General features: G+C 39.5%; 1 protein-coding gene across 1 annotated transcript in view; it reads left to right on the top strand.

The window, feature by feature from the left end:
- Nucleotides 1-21,337, top strand: part of ATXN10 (ataxin 10) — a 176,355-nt gene that overhangs the window by 13,426 nt on the left and 141,592 nt on the right. Inside the window, exons 2-5 of the mRNA XM_007976081.3 lie at nt 5,244-5,435; nt 8,502-8,584; nt 15,616-15,712; nt 18,015-18,173. Of these exons, the coding sequence (XP_007974272.1) occupies nt 5,244-5,435; nt 8,502-8,584; nt 15,616-15,712; nt 18,015-18,173 (531 nt within the window). The remainder of the gene's footprint in view (nt 1-5,243; nt 5,436-8,501; nt 8,585-15,615; nt 15,713-18,014; nt 18,174-21,337) is intronic.

The raw sequence follows: 21,337 nt of genomic DNA, 5'->3' as shown, positions 1-21,337 counted from the left end.
CCCATGAGTTTAGAATGGTTTTTTACATTTTTAAATGGTTGGGGAGATAATAAAATTTCACGACACGTGAAAATTATATGAATTTAAAATTTTAGTTTCCACAAACAGAGTTTCATTAGACCCCAGCCATGTTCACTTGTTCAGGTGTTTCCCATGGCTGTGTTTGTGCACTAGGGGAGTTGAGAGTGTGATAGAGTCTGTTTGGCCATCAGAACTGGAAATACTCACTTTCTGACCCTTTACGGAAGAAGTTTGTGACCCTGAAAAATGGATTGGTCTGAATTGTCAGGACAGCTTCAGAATCCTGAATGTGACAGAATAGGAGAGAAGAGTATAAAAAGAAGTTTGCACAGATTTCAAAATTTTACCCTAGGCTGTTTGTGGCAGGAGATACAAATGTTTTTATTTTCTGTTTTCGTTCAATCCTGCCCAGTCAAATCAGCAAGATTTATGGTTTTAAATAACAACCAGTGGTTGTTATTTTAATCTCTGAACTTGTGAGTATTTTAATAGTTTTTCTCACTGGCAGTTGTTAAACTACTCTAAACCACATATGCCAGTTTTTAAGTAAATCTAAGGTATTAGAATAAATCTTTTAACAAGTATGAAGGTCTTAGTTGTAGCATTACAATCACTAGCATGTAGCTTTTTTTTTCAGTAGGAGGCCCCACCTGATGATTTAACTGTAAAATGTGAGTACATACAGTATATTAGACCTATCTAACCTGTTACATATAATCACAGGTAGTTTTCTTTAATTTTACTCAAATAGGACTTGCCAAGATTAAACCCTACAGATCTGTTCAAACTTGAAGGAAATGAAATTCTACCTTTTGTATAATTCTAAGGATTTTTTTGGTTCTGTACTGTAACATTTCATTTATACATTGTCTTCAGGGTATGCATTCCTTTCTAATAGGAATGTCTAATGGTTGAATTTTAATTGTTCTTGTAAGTACTTTCTGCCTTCTGTGAATGAAGTAGTTAAGCTTTTTAAAGTCTCTGTATTTTTTGTTAGTTTGGTTAAAGCAGAAATGACAGCAGTTATTAATAATGTTTGTAATATTGGAGTGATCTTTACTATTTCAGTGTCGTTAATCATTACACATATTTAGCTGCATTGTCTTGACAGTGAACATAGATTTTGCAGACGAGAGTACACTATGACTGCTCTGGATCTGTAATGCCAAATAGTTTTCTTTCAAGGCTGTAGAGAAGGTAAAGATGTATAGAAGAGTTAAATGCTTTCATAATATTTACTGTTATTGAATAAAAGCCTCTTTGTTGATGTATTATATTGTATAAAAATATGGTGAATAGAAGCTATAGCTATTTATTGTATGACTCTAGAGGAAGAGTTTTACTGCCACCTTTTATAAAAGGAAACAAGACATCTAAAACATGTTATTTGCTCTTAAGAAATTTAAAGTACAGTTAATTGGGTTACAACTCCTCTGAGACCCGCAAGCTTATTCACTGTATCATTTAATGGGAAAGGAGAAATTCGATATTTGCTTAATAGCAATCATAAAGTATCTACATGATATTCACATCTTAAAATCTGACAAGTTTTTAAGTTTTTGATTTGAGATTATATGGATTTCTTAATGGGAAAGGGAGGGGGAGCTGATGCCTCAGTTTCCCCTTCTTTCAGTTGCTGACTCAAAGAGCACTGATTTCACTGCCTGTATCAGGCCTGATGCCTGGCTCTGAGCACAAGCTCTGTAAGTGCTTGGATTACATAGCAAGGCTGTGATGCAGTCAGGGGCCACTTTTGAGTGTGTGAACAGTCTCATCACTGTTTAAAACTTGAACAAATTCAATTAGTGGGTGCCAATTCTGGGCCCTAGAGATATAGAAAAGAATAAAATAGTCTCTATTTTTCAAGGACTTAACAGTCTAACTGGGGAGATAGGATAAGTAAATATTATTGGATGTGGACAAGTTATTCCAGTCTTATGAACAGAGCTCCAGGGTGACATAGAGGGAGCCTGTTTGTCTGGAAAAGTGGAGGAGTTTCACCAGGTCTGTGAGTTTTCCAAAGGTTTAAAAGGAGACGCAGGCCGGGCGCAGTGGCTCACGCCTGTAATCCCAGCACTTTGGGAGGCTGAGGCGGGCGGATCACGAGGTCAGGAGATTCAGACCAGCCTGGCCGACATGGTGAAACTCTGTCTCTACTAAAATATAAAAAAATTAGCCGGGCGTGGTGGCATGCACTTGTAGTCCCAGCTACTTGGGAGGCTGAGGCAGAATAATCGCTTGAACCCGGGAGGTGGAAGTTGCAGTGAGCTGAGATCATGCCACTGCACTCCAGCCTGGGCAACAGAGCAAGACTCCATCTCAAAAAAAAAAAAAAAAGGAGATGCAGATTTCTCCCAGGCAGAGGATTGGGAGATTTGGAGAGGACTTTCTTCTGGTGGTGGGATATATTTGAGCAAAGACAGAAGATTGGCGAAATCGAGAGTTTTTAGGAATCCATGGTGTACAACCTGGGGAGAACATATGACAGTGATCACAGCCCCACATTATTTTTTCTTTATACCGCAAATGCGAATTATTGTGTGCCAAATAGATGCTGTCATGATTACCCTTTAGTCGCTATTAATAGTTATTTGGATTTCAGGAATCTTTTGGTTGGCCTTAGCTCAGTTAAATGCTTTTCATTTCGTTAAAATTATTATAAATGCATGGTGCATATATAACAAATTAACATGTAGCATTGAGAATTATTGACAACATAGTTTATGAACTTAATATTTATTCTGTGGTCGGGATATCATTTTTCACGTTTTCTTTAAGAATATTGCTTTTCTTCTGTCTTGTTTAGTCTGTACCATAGTTTGATTCCAAAGCTTTTGCTGTGCTAGATACCGATTTTGAGTAAAACAGATGTTAAGATTGCAAGGAATGACTTCAGGGAAGATCATTCACGGGGGAAAGATGGTTCCCATGTGAGAGGCAGACAGCAAAGGATCAGGTGGAAGAAATAATTCTCGCTGCTTTCTTACAGCTCTAAATACACATACTTAGTCATCTTAGTAGGAAAACAGAGGCGTCATTGAAGCTTATTCAAGTTGCAGTGCTCTACTTTTATTTGACTGTAATATTAAATAATAAATGGCTTCAAAACTTCATGCAGATGGGGCAGATAGAGGTGATTAGATTTGTTCTTTGTCCTAGAAATTGTGATCAGCCTTAGCATTCTTCATAGTGTTTTAAACTCCTGGGTATTTTCTTAGCTTATTAGTGTCTACAATATATTTGGTACTCCTTAAAGTTACCTTAAGAGTGTTAGTGAATCTGCTGGGTGTGGTGGCTCACACCTGTAACCCCAGCACTTTGGGAGGCCGAGGTAGGCAGATCACGAGATCAGGAGTTCGAGACCAGCCTGGTCAATATGGTGAAACCCTGTCTCTACTAAAAATACAAAAATCAGCCGGGCGTGGTGGCATGTGCCTATAGTCCCAGCTACTCGGCAGGCTGAGGCAGAAGAATCACTTGAACCCGGGAGGCGGAGGTTGCAGTGAGCTGAGATTGGGCCAGTGCAACTCCAGCCTGGGCGACAGAGCAAAACTCCATCTCAAAAACAAACAAACAAACAAATATTGTTAGTGAATATTCTTCTTATGGCAATGTTGTCACTAAAAATGGCTTATATACTTGTTTCATACAGTTTATTGAGGCAGGATTAGTGCTGTACCCTTGAATTTTCATTTTTTAATTTGGTCACTCAGTTGCCGAGACACTGAGTCAGAGTTTCATTATCTACACTCAGAGGGCTGACTGGGGGAGACATAGACAAATTATTTTATGTGCAGTTTCCCAGTTTTTAATTAGTTTATACTCTGCTTCTTTCCAAAACCAAATTTGAGATGCCTTAAAAAATAAATATGAGAAAAAGATCAGGGGAGAAATTACAGAGAGTGGAAAAGCCAGATAGAAAAAGTAAGGATTCATATTGTTTGGGTCATAAATTTGACTCCAGACTTAAGAAAGGCCCCAACAGAGAGAAACCATAATAAATAATGTGAGTTCTATTGTCTGTTCGTAAGATAAAAACACACATCGCTTGGTGTATAAGAAGCTGTGGTACTGAAGTTCAAGGAGAGAAGTGTTTCCTGTGGCCCCAGGAAAGGGGCCTCCATAGGTGTCTTCTGCAGCAGCTGAGCAGCTCCATATCCTGGGCAGCCCAGTGTCTGGAGTTCTGAATGAACATGTGGCTCCCTGCTGGTCTGGCTCAATCCAAGGGTGGAAAGTAGGGCACTGTGAATCTACAGTGAGAGCAAAAGGAGGAAATTCATATGGTCTGAATCATTTGGCATTTATAGAATCTCTTAAATTGTTCAATGTGGCAACTTTACTTCTAACATTAAAAGAGATGTGCTGTTTCTTTAGGGGATTTATGGAATGAGGAAGTTGGCTTGCATTTAGGTGCCATGTTGCACAAAAAATTCTTATCTTCAGAGCTCTGGAATGATAGCCAGTGCAGACAGTACTCCTGGCATGAGAAGCACGCAGAGACTGAGATGCCCAGAGGGAACAGCCACAGGTTCATCTTTCTCCCTGGGCATACATTCTTGGTGGAAGAACGGGCACACTTTACATTCTCCCTCCCTCCTTTCTCTCCCATCTGTGTAGTTGACTGTGTAGAAGTTTGGTGTGTATGTTGTCAGCCTCACTGTGTCTACAGAGTAGATAGTATCCTTGTCCTATAGGAATATTGTTTCTTATAACTGAACTTGGGTACATATTGGGTGACAGAGGACCGGACTATATTCTCTGTCTGGAACATTAAATAAAGATACTGTGTTCTTCTGATTAAGGGCAAATCCATTAGCATGAATAGTCCCTGGAACTGGGATTTGGGTTGTCATGGGTAATGGAAGTCCTTAGGCCAGAGTGCTTCAGTTGGCTTTGTGGTTCTGCCAGTCTTTGGCTGACTGATTTGGGCAAGTTACCATCTCTACTTCACTTACCTTATCTGTACATGGAGAGGACAGTGTTGGCTTCATAAGGCTATTGCAAAGACTGAGATAATACATGAAAAGGGACAAGAACAGTGTCTGCTGCATAGTAAGTGCTCAACATGTGTAGCTCTTTTATTTGGTGTTGTAAATTAAGGAGCTAGAACAGATAAGCCTAGCCTACCTCCCCACAATGGTAGATAAAAACAGTTTTCTGAACAGGACATTTGGAAATCATAATCTTTTTTTCTGGTTTGTGATAATTTTATCCTTTTTCAGAGAAACAGCACCCAGGACTATCTTCCAAAGAGTTCTGGATATCCTAAAGAAATCCTCTCATGCCGTTGAGCTTGCCTGCAGAGATCCATCCCAAGTGGAAAACCTGGCTTCCAGTCTGCAGTTAATAACAGAATGCTTCAGGTGTCTTCGCAATGCTTGCATAGAGTGTTCTGTGAACCAGAATTCAATCAGGTAGTTACACATGTACCTTGGATTCTGTTTCTTTGTATATGTGCATGCTGGTTCTGTCATTTGGTTTATCTGTTAGAAGTTGTTTTGGGCTGGGCGAGGTGGCTCATGCCTATAATCCCAGCAATTTGGGAGGCTGAGGCAGGAGGATTGCTTGAGTCCAGGAGTTCAAGACCAGCCTGGGCAACATGGCGAGACCCTGTCTCTACAAATAAATACAAAAAGTTAGCTGGACATGATGGTGAGCACCTGTAATCCCAGCTACTCAGGAGGCTGAGGTGGGAGGATTGCTTGGGCCGGGGAGAGGCAGAGGTTGCAGTAAGCTGAGATGATGCCGTTGCTCCAGACTGGGCCACGTTGTGAGACCCTGTCGCAGGAAAAAAAAAAATTGGCATGGTAGTATCACCCACTTTTACTGCAGGATTGCCCTTTACATCTGCGGGGAGAGGCCCTCTATAGGCCTTGCCATTGGAGTCTCTCTGACTAGTGTATAAAATAATAGAATGTGTTTAACATCAGGGGTTAGATTTCTTGTTTGTTTTTATCACATGTTTTGAGGTATTTGGTTCTTCATAGTGTTTTGAAGCTGATTTTGAGTCTTTGTTCCTAGATTTTACCTGCGTAAGTTTATATGTAGTTTTTGACCTTGGGTTGTAAATGTTTTAATTACTTTTAATTATGTTAATTTTGTGTTTGAACAAGAAGCATATTTTGTAAATTTGCAAGATGACCTGTCTTTCCTAAAGATCGTGTAAAGTTCCAAGCTCTGTTTCCACCTATTTTATGATGTGCACATTTTTAAAAGTAGTTAAAACATGAGCAGGTGAGCTGTCCAGTGCTCTTTGCTTTTACATGTTACTGTCTCCTCCCGGAACCCAGCATCTTTCTTCTTTGATTTTGTGGAACTTGCTTTTTATTAAAAATTTTTACTTGAAGTCAGAAGCCACAAACAGGATGCTCACTTTCTTTCCTGGACTTGGATGTAGACAGAGCCTCCAGGCTTCCCTGTCACCGCTGTGACGGGTGAGCTTGGGCTGGTCCAGAAGCCATTTGAGGGACTCCCTTCGGTTAGACACATATACCCGAGGCTTTGATATGATTAATGAGATTTTTAAGATCAAAAGAGAGAGGGTAAAAAGTAAGTCGTGTAACTTCAATACTAAACCAAACCTGCCATCCATTTGCAGATAAGTGGATAGAAACAATAATAATCTTGATAATAACAGTCAGCATTCTAAAACGTAACTAGTTATATGCTAGAAGCATCTGGCCAGAAGGCTAGTTTCTTTTGTCCTTTTCCAGTTAGGAGGTGCTCTAGTGTGATGGGGAAGGAAAGGAGAGCCTTAGAACTGACTTTTGACTGTGGCTGGCAGATACACTTTGTGCTTGGCTAACCTTGGTGGGGAAGGGAGCGAGCATTTGTTGAGCCTGCCTTCAGCGTTGGGCTTTGTCCCAAGTGCTTTGCTTGTAGTATCTTCTTTAATTCTTAGAACAAACTCAAGAAATTTTTCCATTTTTACAAAATAAGAAACTGTAACTTGGAGAGGGTAAATAACTTGTCTGAGAGTCACTCGTTAAGTGAGAGAGGCTGGGAACATTCTCTCCATATCCAGACATCTGACTGTAAAGCTTAAGCTCAAAAGCAGTCTGCCCTTACACTCAAAAGCAGTTTGGGCCGGGCGCAGTGGCTCATGCCTGTAATCCCAGCACTTTGGGAGGCTGAGGTGGGCAGATCACCTGAAGTCAGGAGTTCGAGACCAGCCTGGCCAGCATGGTGAAACTCCGTCTCTACTAAAAATAAAAAATTAGCTGGGTGTGGTGGCACACATCTGTAGTCCCAGCTACTCTGGAGGCTGAGGCAGGAGAATTGCTTGAACCAGGAAAGTGGAGGTTGCAGTGAGCCAAGATTGTACCACTGCACTTCAGCCTGGGCAACAGAGTGAGACTCTGTCTCAAAAAAAAAAAAAAAAAAAATGCAATCTACCCTTGCTGTCCTGAGCCTTACACACTGGTCCTGTTGTGGCTGACTGCTCTGTCCTGACCCTGGACAGGTGACTTGGTCTTCCTGAGTATCAGTTTTCTCCTCTGTAAAACTGGGTAAGCAGTGTCTTCCAGACAGGCTGGTTATGGGGGGTAAATGAGATTACTTATGTAAATGCCTAATGCAGATTGCATGCTCAGTAAACTTTAAATGTTTCTTCCTCTGCCTCAGGAACGAATGTACAAGTTTATGTTAATACTTTCTTTCAAAGCAGTCAATTTTTATTTTCTTTTTTGAGTAATATATGCAAACTATAAAAATTCAAACATTACAAAAATAAATACTATGACAAGTAAGTTATCGGTGGTCTTTTGGTAGGGCCAGCAAAGCAAGGGCTGTGCTGTTTGTGATAAGATCTTTTTATTGCATGCAACTTATGGTTGGGCTGAAATGAAAAGGAACATTTAAGGGTGTTAATTTTTCTGCCTCTTCCCTTCTCCGATTGTGTTATTATTCACTGTTGATTTTTAAAGGAAAATTTCAACCATTTAGGGCAGCAATTTTCAGAAAAGAATTTTCTAGTTAGAAATACAACAAAGAGTCTAGTAAAGACTGTGGCCAAGCTTAACTAAGGCCAGTATTTCTGAGCCAGTCAAGATGCAGATTGCAACTAGTACATATTTTTCTGATGTTTTATTTTTAAGTCGCTAAAGAAAGAGTTAATCAAAAGGTGTGATGCTATTAAGGCCTAGATCTTTTTACATCTTTTGCACTTTGTGTGGACTGGGACTGCTTTTGCCAAGAATGCATGGAATGGGGTATAATACAATAAAGCAAAGAATCTGAGTCATGGGAAACTTCAGGAAGTGCTCAAAGAAAACTGTTGAAAGCAGTTGGCTCTGCATATAAATATAACCCCTACTGCTAGGGTTGCTATACTTTTCCTGTAAAGAGCCAGATAATAAATTTAGGCTTTGTAATCTCTGTCAGATTTCTCAGCTCTCCCATTATAGTGCAAAAACAGCCATAGACAATATATGAATGAATGAACATGTCTAATTTTGTCCTTTTTTAAAAACCTGATACAGGAACTTGGATACAATTGGTGTTGCTGTTGATTTGATTCTTCTGTTTCGTGAACTGCGAGTGGAACAGGAAGCTCTGTTGACAGGTAGCATGCAATATAATTTATGGGTTATTTATATCTTTATAAAGGGTTCAAAACCAGTACTTTGAGTATTAACATCATTCATTGAAACGCATGTTCTGTATTTCATGAGATAGGGAAACTTTAATAGTGAAATATTAAATAATTATAAAGTTGTAGCAACTTCCCTTCCTGAATGGCTGAATTTTGTTCCTTTCACATTTGTATGTTGAAGTCTGTCTGTTCCAGTTGCTGTAACAAAATGCCTTAGGCTGGGTAGTTTTTAAACAACAGAAATGTATTGCTTACAGTTCTGGAGGCTGGAAAGTCCAAGATTAAGCAGACTGGGTGTTTTGCGAGGGCTGCTCTTGTCTTCGTAGATGGTGCCTCTTGCTTTGTTCTCCTATGGTGGAAGGTGGAAGGCAGAAGGCGCAAACAAGCTCCCTGGGCCCCTTTTATAAGGGCACTAATCCCATTCACAAGGGCTCCACCATCATGACCTGGTCACTTCCCAAAGGCTCCATCTTACACTGGCATGTTGGGGATTAGATTTCAGCATAGGAATTTTGGAGGGGCACAGATATTCAGATCACAGCATGGTCCTAACCCCCAGTACCCAGAAAGTGACTGAATTTGGAGATAGGATCTTTAAAGAGGTAATTAAGGTAGTTAAGGTCAAATGGGGGTGTATGACTGGTGTCCTCTATAGGAAGAGGAAATTAGGACATGGCCATGCACAGAGTAAAGACCATGTGAAGACATAGGGAGAAGATGACCATCTACAGGCCAAGGAGAGAGACCTCAGAAGATATCAGCCCTGTTGACACACCTCTAACCACAGAACTGTGTAAAAATAAATGTCTGTTGTTTAAGCCGCCCAGTCTGTGGTAAGACTAATAGACCATCTTTTAATATTTATGAACGTGACAGGCCCTGGTCTAGGTTTTGGGTGTGATTCAAACAGTGACAAAAACAGACAAAAAAATCTCTGCCCTTAGAGAGCTCACATTCCGTTGAGGGGAGCCACATGTTAAGTGTCTAAGCCAAATGTCTAGTGTGATGAAAATGGAACTTAGCTCTGATTGTTAATGGTTGTTGACGTGGGATTAAGAGAAACACCAAGCTTCTTTTGACTCATTAGTAGAATGGTTTTGGTCTTTGTTCTTCTAGCATCAACACCTTTCCATTGGACAGTGGTTATTATCTTAACATAATGTTAAAAAAACATAGATTTTTAATATATGATCTCTTTGTCCCAGGAATTGAAATACTTTATGGGTAAACCTAAATTATTTGATAAGAAAATCTTAATGTAGGCTGGGTGCTGTGGCTTATGCCTATAATCCTAGCACTTGGAGATGCCGAGGTGGACAAATTGCTTGAGCTCGGGTTCAGGACCAGCCTGGGCAACATGGTGAAACCCCGTTTCTAAAAAAATACAAAGACTGGGTGCAATGGCTCATGCCTGTAATCCCATCACTTTGGGAGGCTGAGGTGGGCGGATCACTTGAGGTCAGGAGTTCAAGACCAGCCTGGCCAACATGGTGAAATCCCATCTCCACTAAAAATACAAAAATTAGCTGGGCGTGATGGAGCATACTTGTAATCCCAGCTACTTGGGAGGCTGAGGCAGGAGAATCGCTTGAACCCAGGAGGCGGAGGTTGCAGTGAGCCGAGATCATGCCATTGGACTCCAGCCTGGGTGACAAGAGCGAAATTCTGTCTCAAAAAAAAAAAAAAAAAAAAAAAAAAAATAATTGGGCATGGTAACACACACCTATAGTCCCAGCTACTTGGAGGCTGAGGTAGGAAGATCGCTTGAGCCTGGGAGGTGGAAGTTGTAGTGAGCTGAGATCATGCCACTGCACTTCCAGCCTGGGTGACAGAGCAAGACCCTGTCTCAAAAACAGAAAAACAAAAAAACAAAAAAAAAAAACACCCTAGAAAATTTTAATGTAAATTTCCAGGTGGATAAGTTAGATGTGCTAGATTATAGGTTAAATTTCGTTGTTGTTGTAATAATGTCTTTACCTTATAATTCAATGGCTATCCTTTAAATGAGAAATCTCCAGTTGCATTTAAAATATAATTTGACTTACAAAAATTGTTTTATATACAGCTTTAATGCCTGTACTTCGCATATAACATGAGGCATGTTTCTTTTTGTTTTTTTTTTTTTTTTTTGAGACGTAGTCTTAACTCTCTTGCCCAGGCTGGAATGCAGTGGTGCAATATTGGCTCACTGCAACTGCCGCTTTCCCCCGGGGTTCAAGCGATTCTCCTGCCTCAGCCACCTGAGTAGCTGAGATTACAGGCACCTGCCACAGTGCCCGGGTAATTTTTTGTGTTTTTTTAGTAGAGATGTGGTTTCGCCATTTTGGCCAGGCTGGTCTTGAACTCCTGACCATGTAATCCACACGCCTCCGCCTCCTAAAGTGCTGAGATTACAGGCGTGAACTACTGCACCTGGCCACATGAGGCATATTTCTATTGATGTTAATATGTATGCTTCTCTTGGTAGATAGACAAGAACTAGAGGTGACGGTCTTATTTCACAGGTGAAATAGGCTAAATTAGCATGTTAGAGCCACTGCCTGGCTTGGTTTAATTTCTGTGATTTCCTGGTGTTTTCATTTTAAACTCAATTTGCTAAAAATTCTTAGATCTTGCTATTTGATTTTGAAGTATTCCTTTAGGAAATGGTAATTAAAAATTAATTACTTTCTTTGAGAATTTACACACAAAGTGCATTGCCACTTTTTTTGAGCATTAGTAGTTTCTAAAATAGTCTCAAGAAATTGAAAGGATGTAGGATTTAGTTGTGAAATGTTTTCACGATATTGTATATTTAAAGATACTTCTGTAGCTCCATTTTATAATAAAATGGAAGCATCAGTACTCAAAATTAGGGAATTATAAATTAGCAGTAAAGTCCGTGTTTCACTGCGTCACTTGGGAAGGCAGCTGTTTTGAGGTCTCTGTGTGGTATAGTAATTGAGAAAGAGAGTTCAGAATGTACCGTGTTTCATAATTGACGATCCTGATGGGGCGGGCAGTGTGGCGCTCCAGAGCTGCAGTGCTGTGGTGGGCAGAAGGAGGTTTCTCTTTTAATGATATATCCTAAATAAAGAAGCAAAGGGGAAGTGCCGTACAAATGCTGTGATTAAATAACTATTAGAGTGGAGCCAGCCCCTCCACCATGTGCTGGATTTCATCGCCACTTGCCCACGCAGAAGCTTTTCTCCTGAAATTATCCCCTTGCTCTCAGGCAGCCTCTGTTTTTTTCCTCCTTACTCCATCATTTTCATCAGCTTATAATATGCTCTCCCATTTTTCATTTAAAAAATCTTCTTTTGACTCCATGTCCCCCTCAGTCCAGTATCTCGTTTTTCTGCTGTATCCCAAATGTGCCACAAAAGATGTGTTTAGTTTTTACAATATATGGTAAAAGATTATTTCATTCTTCACAAGATTTTCACTGAAGCAGGTAGATGACCTAAGAAAAAATTTAACGGAGCAGATACCTGAAACTACTTTTTTTTTTTTTTTTTGAGACGGAGTCGTGCTCTGTCGCCCAGGCTGGAGTGCGGTGGCGCAATCTCGGCTCACTGCAAGCTCTGCCTCCCGGGTTCACGCCATTCTCCTGCCTCAGCCTCCTGAGTAGCTGGGACTACAGGCGCCCGCCACCATGCCCTGTTAAATTTTTGTAATTTTAGTAGAGACGGGGTTTCACCGTGTTATCCAGGATGGTCTCGATGTCCTGACCTCGTGATCCACCCGCCTTGGCCTCCCAAAGTGCTGGGATTGCAGGCATGAGCCACTGCGCCCGGCCACCTGAAACTACTTTTATGAACCAGCTTGTCATTGAGGAGTAAATTGGTTATTTGGTTATTAGCTTGGCTATTTACTCATATTCCTAGTCTGAGAGGGTAGATTCTTAAAGACCTATTACCTGTTAGCTGTATTAAGAGTTGTTCTTAATTTAGGTAGTTGCATTTATATGAGTTTAATTATTTTTTATTGATCTGAGATTCACATATTGTTAACCATTTTAAAGTGAACAATCGAGAGACATTTAGTACATTGACAGTATTGTGCAACTACCATCTCTACCTAATTAAATTGTTTTTTTTTTGAGCTGGAGTTTCGCTCTTGTTGCCCATGCTGGAGTGCAATGGCACAATCTCGCCTCACTGCAGTCTCCGCCTCCCAGCTTCAAGTGATTCTCCTGCCTCAGCCTCTTGAGTAGTCGGGATTACAGGCGCCCACCACGACGCCTGGCTAATTTTTGTATTTTTAGTAGAGACGGGGTTTCACCACGTTGGCCAGGCTGGTCTCGAACTCCTGACCTCAGGCGATCCACCCACCTCGGCCTCCAAAAGTGCTGGAATTACAGGCATGAGCCACTATGCCCAGCCTGAAAATCACCCCAAAAGGATACCCTGTTTTCATTGAGTAGTTGCTCTCTTTCTGCCTCCCCATAGCCCCTGGCAACCACTCTTGCATTCTGTCTCTGTAGATTTACCTACTCTGGATATTTCATATAAATGGAATCATAGAATTAATATGTGACCTTTGGTGTCTGACTCCTTTCACTGAGCATAATGTTTTTAAGGTTCATCCACCTTGTAGTGTGTATCATGACTTCGTTCCTTTTTATGGTGGAATAATACTCTGTTGTGTTGATGCATCATATTTTGTTTATCCATTCATCGTTTGTCGGACATTTAGGTTGTTTCCACCTTTTGGCTATCATGAGTAATGCTGTTGTGAACATGCTGGTACATGCATTTGTTTATCTGTTTTTAATTCTTTTGGGTGTATACCTAGGAATAGAATTGATGGGTCATATGGTAACTCTGCTTAACATTTAAGAGCTGTCAGACTTTTCCATAGCAGCTGAATCATATTACTTTTTGCCGACACTGTATGAATGTTCCCGTTTCTTGCATCCTTGCTGACTCTTTATTTCTGTGTTGTAGTCATCCTGGTGGATGTGAAGTGGGGGTACTTCATTGTGGTTTCGATTTGCATTTCCTAAATGATCACGTACTTACTGGCCATTTGTAAATCTTTGGAGAAATGTCTATATGAGTCCTTTGTCCAGTTTTTAATTGATCTGTTTGTGTCTATTCCTTGTAGAGTTGTAAAGGTTTTCTATATGTTGTAGATACTTGGGATGATATTGAATCTATAGATCAGTTTGGTAAGAATTGCCATCTTAACACTATTGAGTTTTCAATATCATGAATATCTCTCCATTTATTCAGGTCTTATTTAATTTTTCAGTTGTGTTCCTATTTAGTAGATGGCTTGTGTTTAGCCACAGATATTATTGGAAGGATATTATTTAGGCAAGAAGGAAAATGGAAAGGAAGTAATATTTCTCATCACCTTGAAAATGGCAGCTAGTGAAATGACTGAATTTTAGTTGGAATTCAACAATGAAATTTGGATTCAGCAGTGAAACTTAGAAAAAATTTTATGGTGTGTTAGTTCAAACCTAATACAAATAATCTTTTAAATAAAAGTATTCTGGTTCCTAACAAAGCGCCTGTACTCTTTTGACTCTTTTTCTGTGAGAACTTTATTCTAGGTAGGTTTTTTAGCAGGGTATGTGTGCCAGTTTTTTGTTACCACACTTGAGGTAAGAACTGTAATTACATTGTCAAAATAATATTTAGAGTATTATTTTCAGGGAATAATTGCAGTGGTGTGACGAATATATTATGCTCATCAAATTTTATGTAAACACAAGCATGAGTTACTTTAATTGAGTTATTGGTGTTGTTTTTGGCCTTTATTCTTTCTTAATCTGTAAAAATAATGTTGGGATTTTTGAGGGTCTTCATAATATTTGCAGTATTTACATAAAGATCAGTTGATAAGCTGTTTGGTAAAGTAAACTGTCATTTGTACCTGTCTGGAGTTTTCTTTTCTTGTGTCTGGGACATCCTTAAGCCTTTTCCTTTTCAGAATTGTGTTCTGATCCCGAGCATTAATCTTAGGTGCCTGATGAGTTGTTGGGTCAGTTGGTTGTCAGATCAACCTATACTGTTGGCTTTTTGCATGTTAAGTTTTACACAGATTTGAGTGTTAATATTCCAAAATATTCAGTAGAAATCTTTTTTTTCTTTTGAGATGGAGTCTCTGGGTCTGTCTCCCAGGCTGGATGCAGTGGCTTGATCTCGGCTCACTGGAACCTCTGCCTCCTGGGTTCAAGCAGTTCTCCCTGCCTCAGCCTCCTAAGTCGCTGGGATTACAGGCTCCTGCCACCACGTCCAGCTAATTTTTGTATTTTTAGTAGCGACGGGGTTTCACCATGTTGGTCAGGCTGGTCTCTAACTCCTGACCTCAGGTGATCCGCTCCCCCCTCCGCACCCTGTCTTCCCAAAGTGCTGGGATTACAGATATGAGCCTCTGCACCCAGGCAATAAGTTAATTAATTTTGTATGTAGAGTATATTGTTTTGGTAAGGCATGTTAATTTTTTTTTTTTTTTTTTTGAGACAGAGTCTCACTCTGTCTCCCAGGCTGGAGTGCAGTGGCATTGCACCCAGGCAATGAGTTAATCAATTTTGTATGTAGAGTATATTGTTTTGGTAAGGCATGTTAATTTTTTTTTTTTTTTTTTTTTTTGAGACAGTGTCTCACTCTGTCTCCCAGGCTGGAGTGCAGTGGCATGATCTCGGCCCACTGCAACCTCTGCCTCCCAGATTCAGGCAATTCTCATGCCTCAGCCTCCTGAGTAATTTTTTGTACTTTTAGTAAAGATGGGGTTTCAGCATATTGGCCAGGCTGGTCTCCAACTCCTGGCCTCAAGTGATCCACCTGCCTTGGCCTCCCAAAGTACTGGGATTGCAGGCGTGAGCCACCGCGCCCAGCCATGGTATATTCATGTTATTCCCAAAGTGACCTTGTGGAGAGAGACCTTAATTTTTACAAGAAGCAAGCAGAAACTTTCTGTTTAATAACATGGAGAATATTTCTTAAGATGTATTTATTTATTATGTTTAATCATTTATTTATTTATTTTAAACTTTTATATATTCTTAGCTTTTCGCTGTGGCCTGCAGTTTTTAGGCAACATTGCCTCACGGAATGAAGATTCCCAGTCTATTGTTTGGGTACATGCTTTCCCAGAACTGTTTTTGTGAGTATATTGATAAGAATGTTTCTAACTTGTGAGAAGATTGTGGTTATATTTTTCCATTTTATATAAAGTTCGAAAAGTAACCCTCTGTAATAGAGTTCAGGATAGTAGTTGTTCTTGGTGGGTGGGTGCCAGCTGGGAGAGGGCATTAGGAAAACACCTGGGTCCTGGAAGTGTTCGTCTATATCTTGACCTTAGTGGTGGTTACATGGATGTGTACATATCCAAACTTTGTTCATTGAGCTGTATGTACACTTAAGATTTGTGCCCTTGCTTGTATATCAGTTTACTTTTACGAAAATAAAAGTCGTGGATAAAGTAAGTAATATTGTTAAGGACACTGAAATTTATAAGAAACACAATTAAAATAAAACATCAAAATATGGGCAGTGAATTAAAATTCTTTATGTATTGAATACTGATATGTTCAGCACAATGCTGTATGTTTTGGAAGGTAAGAGGAAGATGTGGGTAAACAATCAGTTTATCCATGTAAGAAATGGGTAACCAGTCCGTTTATCAGTGTAAGAAGTGGGTAACCATTCCATTTATCTGGATTGGATCCTGGTACTTTTTCTGGTGATTCTACTTCTTAAAAACCAGCTCTGTACATAAGAAATTGAGCATTGAGGTAAAAGGTGAGTAGGCAATAGAGTCAATATACCGTATGAAAGGCACAGTCTGGGAGTGGGAGGCCTGGCTTCGAATCCAGGCTTTGGTGCCAATGAATGGGGTAACTCTGGTGGTTGCAACAGTATGAGCAGCACAGCAGGGCAGCAGCTGTTGTGTACCTACCCTGAACTGGGCATTATCCGTATATTTTATGTTCTCACAATAGCCTGCAGAGTAAGTGTTACTGTCTTCCCATCTGGACAGATGAGAGACCTGAAGCTTATCACTGGTAAATGGCAGAGCTAGAGTTTAAACCCATTGCTGCCATCTGAATCCAAAGCCTATGCTCATTGTAAACACTGTGCTGCTGAAATTCTGTGCTGGCCTTCCTGGTTGTACAGCTTTCCTGGGCTCCTCCGTGAAGTTTAGTGTTAAGATTGGATAAACTCTAATTCACTTCTAGCTCATGGAATTTCTCAAATTCCTGCAAATAATTAAAAGTTGAAGGTGTATATATATTCATGCTATATATATATTAATGATATTTGAGCTTAGGTGGAAGAAGAGAATTATGAAATTCAAGCTACAGAAACAGACATTGCTTATTTTTGAGAATTTATTCCCTTAAAACATTTTGGACACCTAATATCTGCCAGGTTGTGGGATAGATGATTAGAATACGGTGGTAACTTATATATTCGTTATTCTTGAAGATTTCATTCTTTGGTCAGGGAAATAAAGGAACAGGCACGTACGTTGTGATGTAAGAACTAAGGTAATGAGGGTAAATCCAGGGTGTAATGGAAAAACAAGGGAGAGGCTTAAGTGTAGGACAGTCAGAGAAGTCTTAATAGTTTACATGTTGCTTTTAGATCTCATTTGATCGTCATAAAAATCCTATGAAATAGAGAAGGTTTTGTTACTGTATTTTATTTTTTATACCAGAAAACAAGCTAAGAGAGGTTCTTTGCCTTCACTCTTTATGCATTTATGGGACAGATATAACCAAATTTGAATTCCAGTTTTGTCAGGTGCTGGCTTTGTGCTATTGGCCGAGTGAAGCTAACAAATTCTTTATCTGAAATATATGAATAATATCTCCTTAAGAAGAGTATTATGACGTTTAAATGAAAAGCAAAATCCTACCATATTGCGTAACACATGATATAATTGGCAATCAATATGTCAGTGACCTTCCCCAGGCCACCTGGCTGATAGTTAGAGGAGCTAGGAGTTATAGCGAGGCTCCTGACTCCAAATTCTATTTCTTGCTCCGCTGTACCATCTCTCCCATAGGCATCTTGTCCCTAAGGACTATTAAAGCAGTGTCAGCAGTCATTGAGGTATCATTTTGTACCTGTTGATTTTTTTCTAACAAGAATGAACATTTTAATGTTTTATAAATGTAATCATTTTAATCTTTATTGCTAATAGTAAGTTACTTGCTTTTTGCCTTCTGAGTTCTATGTCAACTTCAACTTTAGTATTTTGGATACTTTTTATTGTGACTAAGTTTGTATTTACTATTTTTACAGTAAATAATTACTTATTTTTAAGTGCTATAATTCTCCCTTAAATCCTCAAAAGTATTAGTATGTAGTGAATTTGCCAATGGTATTACTGTTATTTTTGTGTTTTATTTTATCACGTTATTAAATTGGGCTAACAGTCTCATTTCCTTGTTTGGAAGGTCTTGCTTAAATCATCCGGACAAAAAAATTGTTGCCTACTCTTCAATGATTTTGTTTACATCCCTTAATCATGAAAGAATGAAAGAACTGGAAGAAAACCTCAATATTGCAATTGATGTCATAGATGCTTACCAAAAACATCCTGAATCAGAATGGCCGTAAGTATCTTGTTAGAAATTTGATTGCTTTAGGACATCCTGACAGATCACTTTCCTTGCAGAGGTTTTAAGTAAAAATTTGGGCATTGTGATAGTTGAACAATAAGTTAAAACTTAACGTGTTGACAAAATTAGAAAAGGTTTTGAGCAGAATCTAGAGAACTTGTGAAAGAGGTGAATAAAGTGAAGCTTGAGTTGAGTCTTTAAGAACAAAGAGAATTCTTTAAGGTGGTGAGGAGCGGGAAAGACATTGTTGGTGTATGAAAAAACAGTGTGAAATGCCCTGGCACCTTTGGAGTGTACAGATCAGACTGTTGTGGCTGCAGAAGCTAGTTCATTAGATCAGAGGTTGATGCGAGCCTTGTGAGCATCTGTGCAGATGAGATAGTCACTGCCATTCAAATTGCCGCCCATACATAATGTACCGCCACCCTTCGTAGATAATGTATTATTTCTCTCTGATTGCTTTTAAGATTTTTCTTTGTCTTTTCAGAGGTTAATTATGGTATTGGCTTAGATTTCTTTGGGTTTACTCTTTTTGGGGTCTCCTCAACTTCTTGAATCAGTAGATTTATGTCTTTTACCAAGTTGGGGAAGTTAAGTTGGGAAATTTTAGCTGTTATTTGTTTGAATACTTTTTTTCAGGCCCTTGTTCTCTCTCTACTTCTTCTGGGACTCCATGTTTTAGGCACACACATAGTCAAAGGCAGGGCCAAGGCTATGGCTCAACTGATGGGACTGTGAAAGTAATACAAATTACAACAGTCTACTTTTAGCTTTAGACAGTTTGTTACTATATAGACAGAGAAAAGAAGCCAAAGGGGCCAGCTCCTCCTGATCCTTGTCCCAGATACCACAAAGACCTGGATGATTAAGATATGAATTGTGAGGTACCGCATTCCTGAGGAGCCCTTCTTGGCTGTTAAAAGGCTTTATATGCTAAGAGGGGCGGGGCAGAAAGCTCTGTACCTCATTAGTGCAAAACTCATCAGAACCTGTCTCATGACAGCCTCCCTTGGGAGACAGAAGAGCAAAAAGGAGACAGCCTCAGAAGCCTCAGGCCTCCCATCTCGGGTTCCGGGAGGATCACAAGGTAGTCAGCAGGCAAGACTCAGATTAGCCGCTGTTCAAGCTCTGGCATGCATGGTATGCATGGATATGTCCAAGGTCACCAGGGCGCTATATGGAGCTGTTCCCCTAGACTCTGAAGATACAAGTGTTAGTCTTCTGTTGTTGTTTTGCAAGTCCCTGAAGCTCTCTTCAGTGTTGTGTGTTTTTTTTTTTCCTCCAGTCCATTTTCTCTCTTTGCCAGTACTATGGTGTCTTGATTACCGTAATTTTATAGTAAATTTTGAAATCAGGAAGTGTGAGTCTTCCAACTTTGTTCTTTTTCAGTTTTTTTTTCGTTGTTGTTCTGGGTCCCTTGTGTTTCCATATTAATTTTAGGATCAACTTTTCCATTTGTTAATTTTAAAAAGCTGGAATTTTGATAAGAATTACATGAATCTATAGACCAACTTGGGGGAATATTGCCATCTTACCTAGATTAAGTGTTCCAATCCATGAATAAAGGATATTCATCTATTTATTTAGGCCTTTGAAATTTTCTTCAGTTATGTTTTATAGTTTTTAGTCTATGAGTTTTGGATGTTGTTAGTTCAACTTATTCTAAGTATTTTATTCTTTTTGATGGTATTGCAAATGGAATCCTTTGATTTTTGGATTATTCATTGCTAATGTGTAGAAATACAACTGATTTTTGTATATTAATCTTGTATCCTGCGATCTTTCATGCTGATCTTATTTATAGTTTTAGTAGAGTTTTTTGTGTATGTAATTCTTAGGATTTTCTCTGTACAGGACCATGCCATTTGCAAGTAGATAATACTTTTTTCTTTCCAGTTGGGTTGCCTTTTCTTTCTTTTCCTTGCCTAGTTGCCCTGACTGGAAATTCCAATACAATGTTGAGTAGAATTGGTGAGAGCAGACATATGTGTCCTGTTTAAGATCTTAGTGGGGAAGTGTTCAGTCTTTCAGTGTGTTGTTGCCTGTGGGGTTTTCATAGAAGGCCTTGCTCAGGATGATAAACTTTTCTTCTACTTCTGCTGATTTTCTTTTACTTGTTGAATGTTTTTATTATGAAAGTCTATTTCATCAAATACATTTTGTGTCTGTTGAGATAATCATATGGCTTGTGTCTTTTAGTCTATTAATACTTTGTCTAACAGTGATTTTTATACTTTAAATCAACTTTGGATTCCTGAGGTAAATCCCACTTGTTCATCGTGTATAATCCTTTTTATATGTTGCTGGATTTCTTTTATATTTTGTTGGGGATTTTTGTGTGTATATTCATAAGGCATATTGGTTTGTAGTTTGTAGTTTGTTTTCTTTTTGTGATTTCTTTGTCTAATTTTGGTATCAGGTAAATACTGACTTTACAGAAAGAGGTTTTTTTTGTTTTGTTTTTGGAAGATTGTAAAGGATCAGTATTAATCTTTAAATATGTGGTAGAATTCACTGGTGAAGCCATCTGGTTTTGGACTTTTTATTATGGGAAGTGTTTTTGGTTACTAATTCAATCCCTACTTGTCTTGTTTTTTTTGTTGTTGTTGTTGAAACAGAGTCTTACTCTGTTGCCCAGGCTGGAGTGCAGTGGCGTGATCTCGGCTCACTGCAACATCCGCCTCTTGGGTTCAAGCAATTCTCTGACTCAGCCTCCTAAATAGCTGGGATTGCAGGCACCTGCCACCACGCCCAGCTAATTTTTTTTTTTTTTTTTGTATTTTTAGTAGAGACGGGGTTTCACCATCTTGGCCAGGTTGGTATTGAACTCCTAAGCCCGTGATCCACCTGCCTCAGCCTCCCAAAGTGCTGGGATTACAGGCATGAGCCACCGTGCCCGGCCCCTACTCGTTACATACAGGTCTATTCAGATTGTTGTCTTCTTGGGTTGGTTTTGGTAGTTTGTGTCTTTCTAGGAATTTGCCTGTTTGGTCTAGGGCAGGGGTCTTCCAGCCTCCAACCTGTGGACTAGTACCTGTCCATAGCCTGTTAGAAACAGGGTCACACAGCACAAGGTAAGCAGCAGGTGAGCGAGCATTCCTGCCTGAGCTCCACCTCTTGTCAGATCATCAGCCACATTCGATTCTCATAGGAGCACA

This window comes from Chlorocebus sabaeus, chromosome 19 (assembly GCF_047675955.1).
Source record: "Chlorocebus sabaeus isolate Y175 chromosome 19, mChlSab1.0.hap1, whole genome shotgun sequence".
NCBI classification, from domain to species: Eukaryota; Metazoa; Chordata; class Mammalia; order Primates; family Cercopithecidae; genus Chlorocebus; species Chlorocebus sabaeus.
Note: the sequence above shows the minus strand (reverse complement) of the source record. Positions and strands in the feature narration are given on the sequence as shown.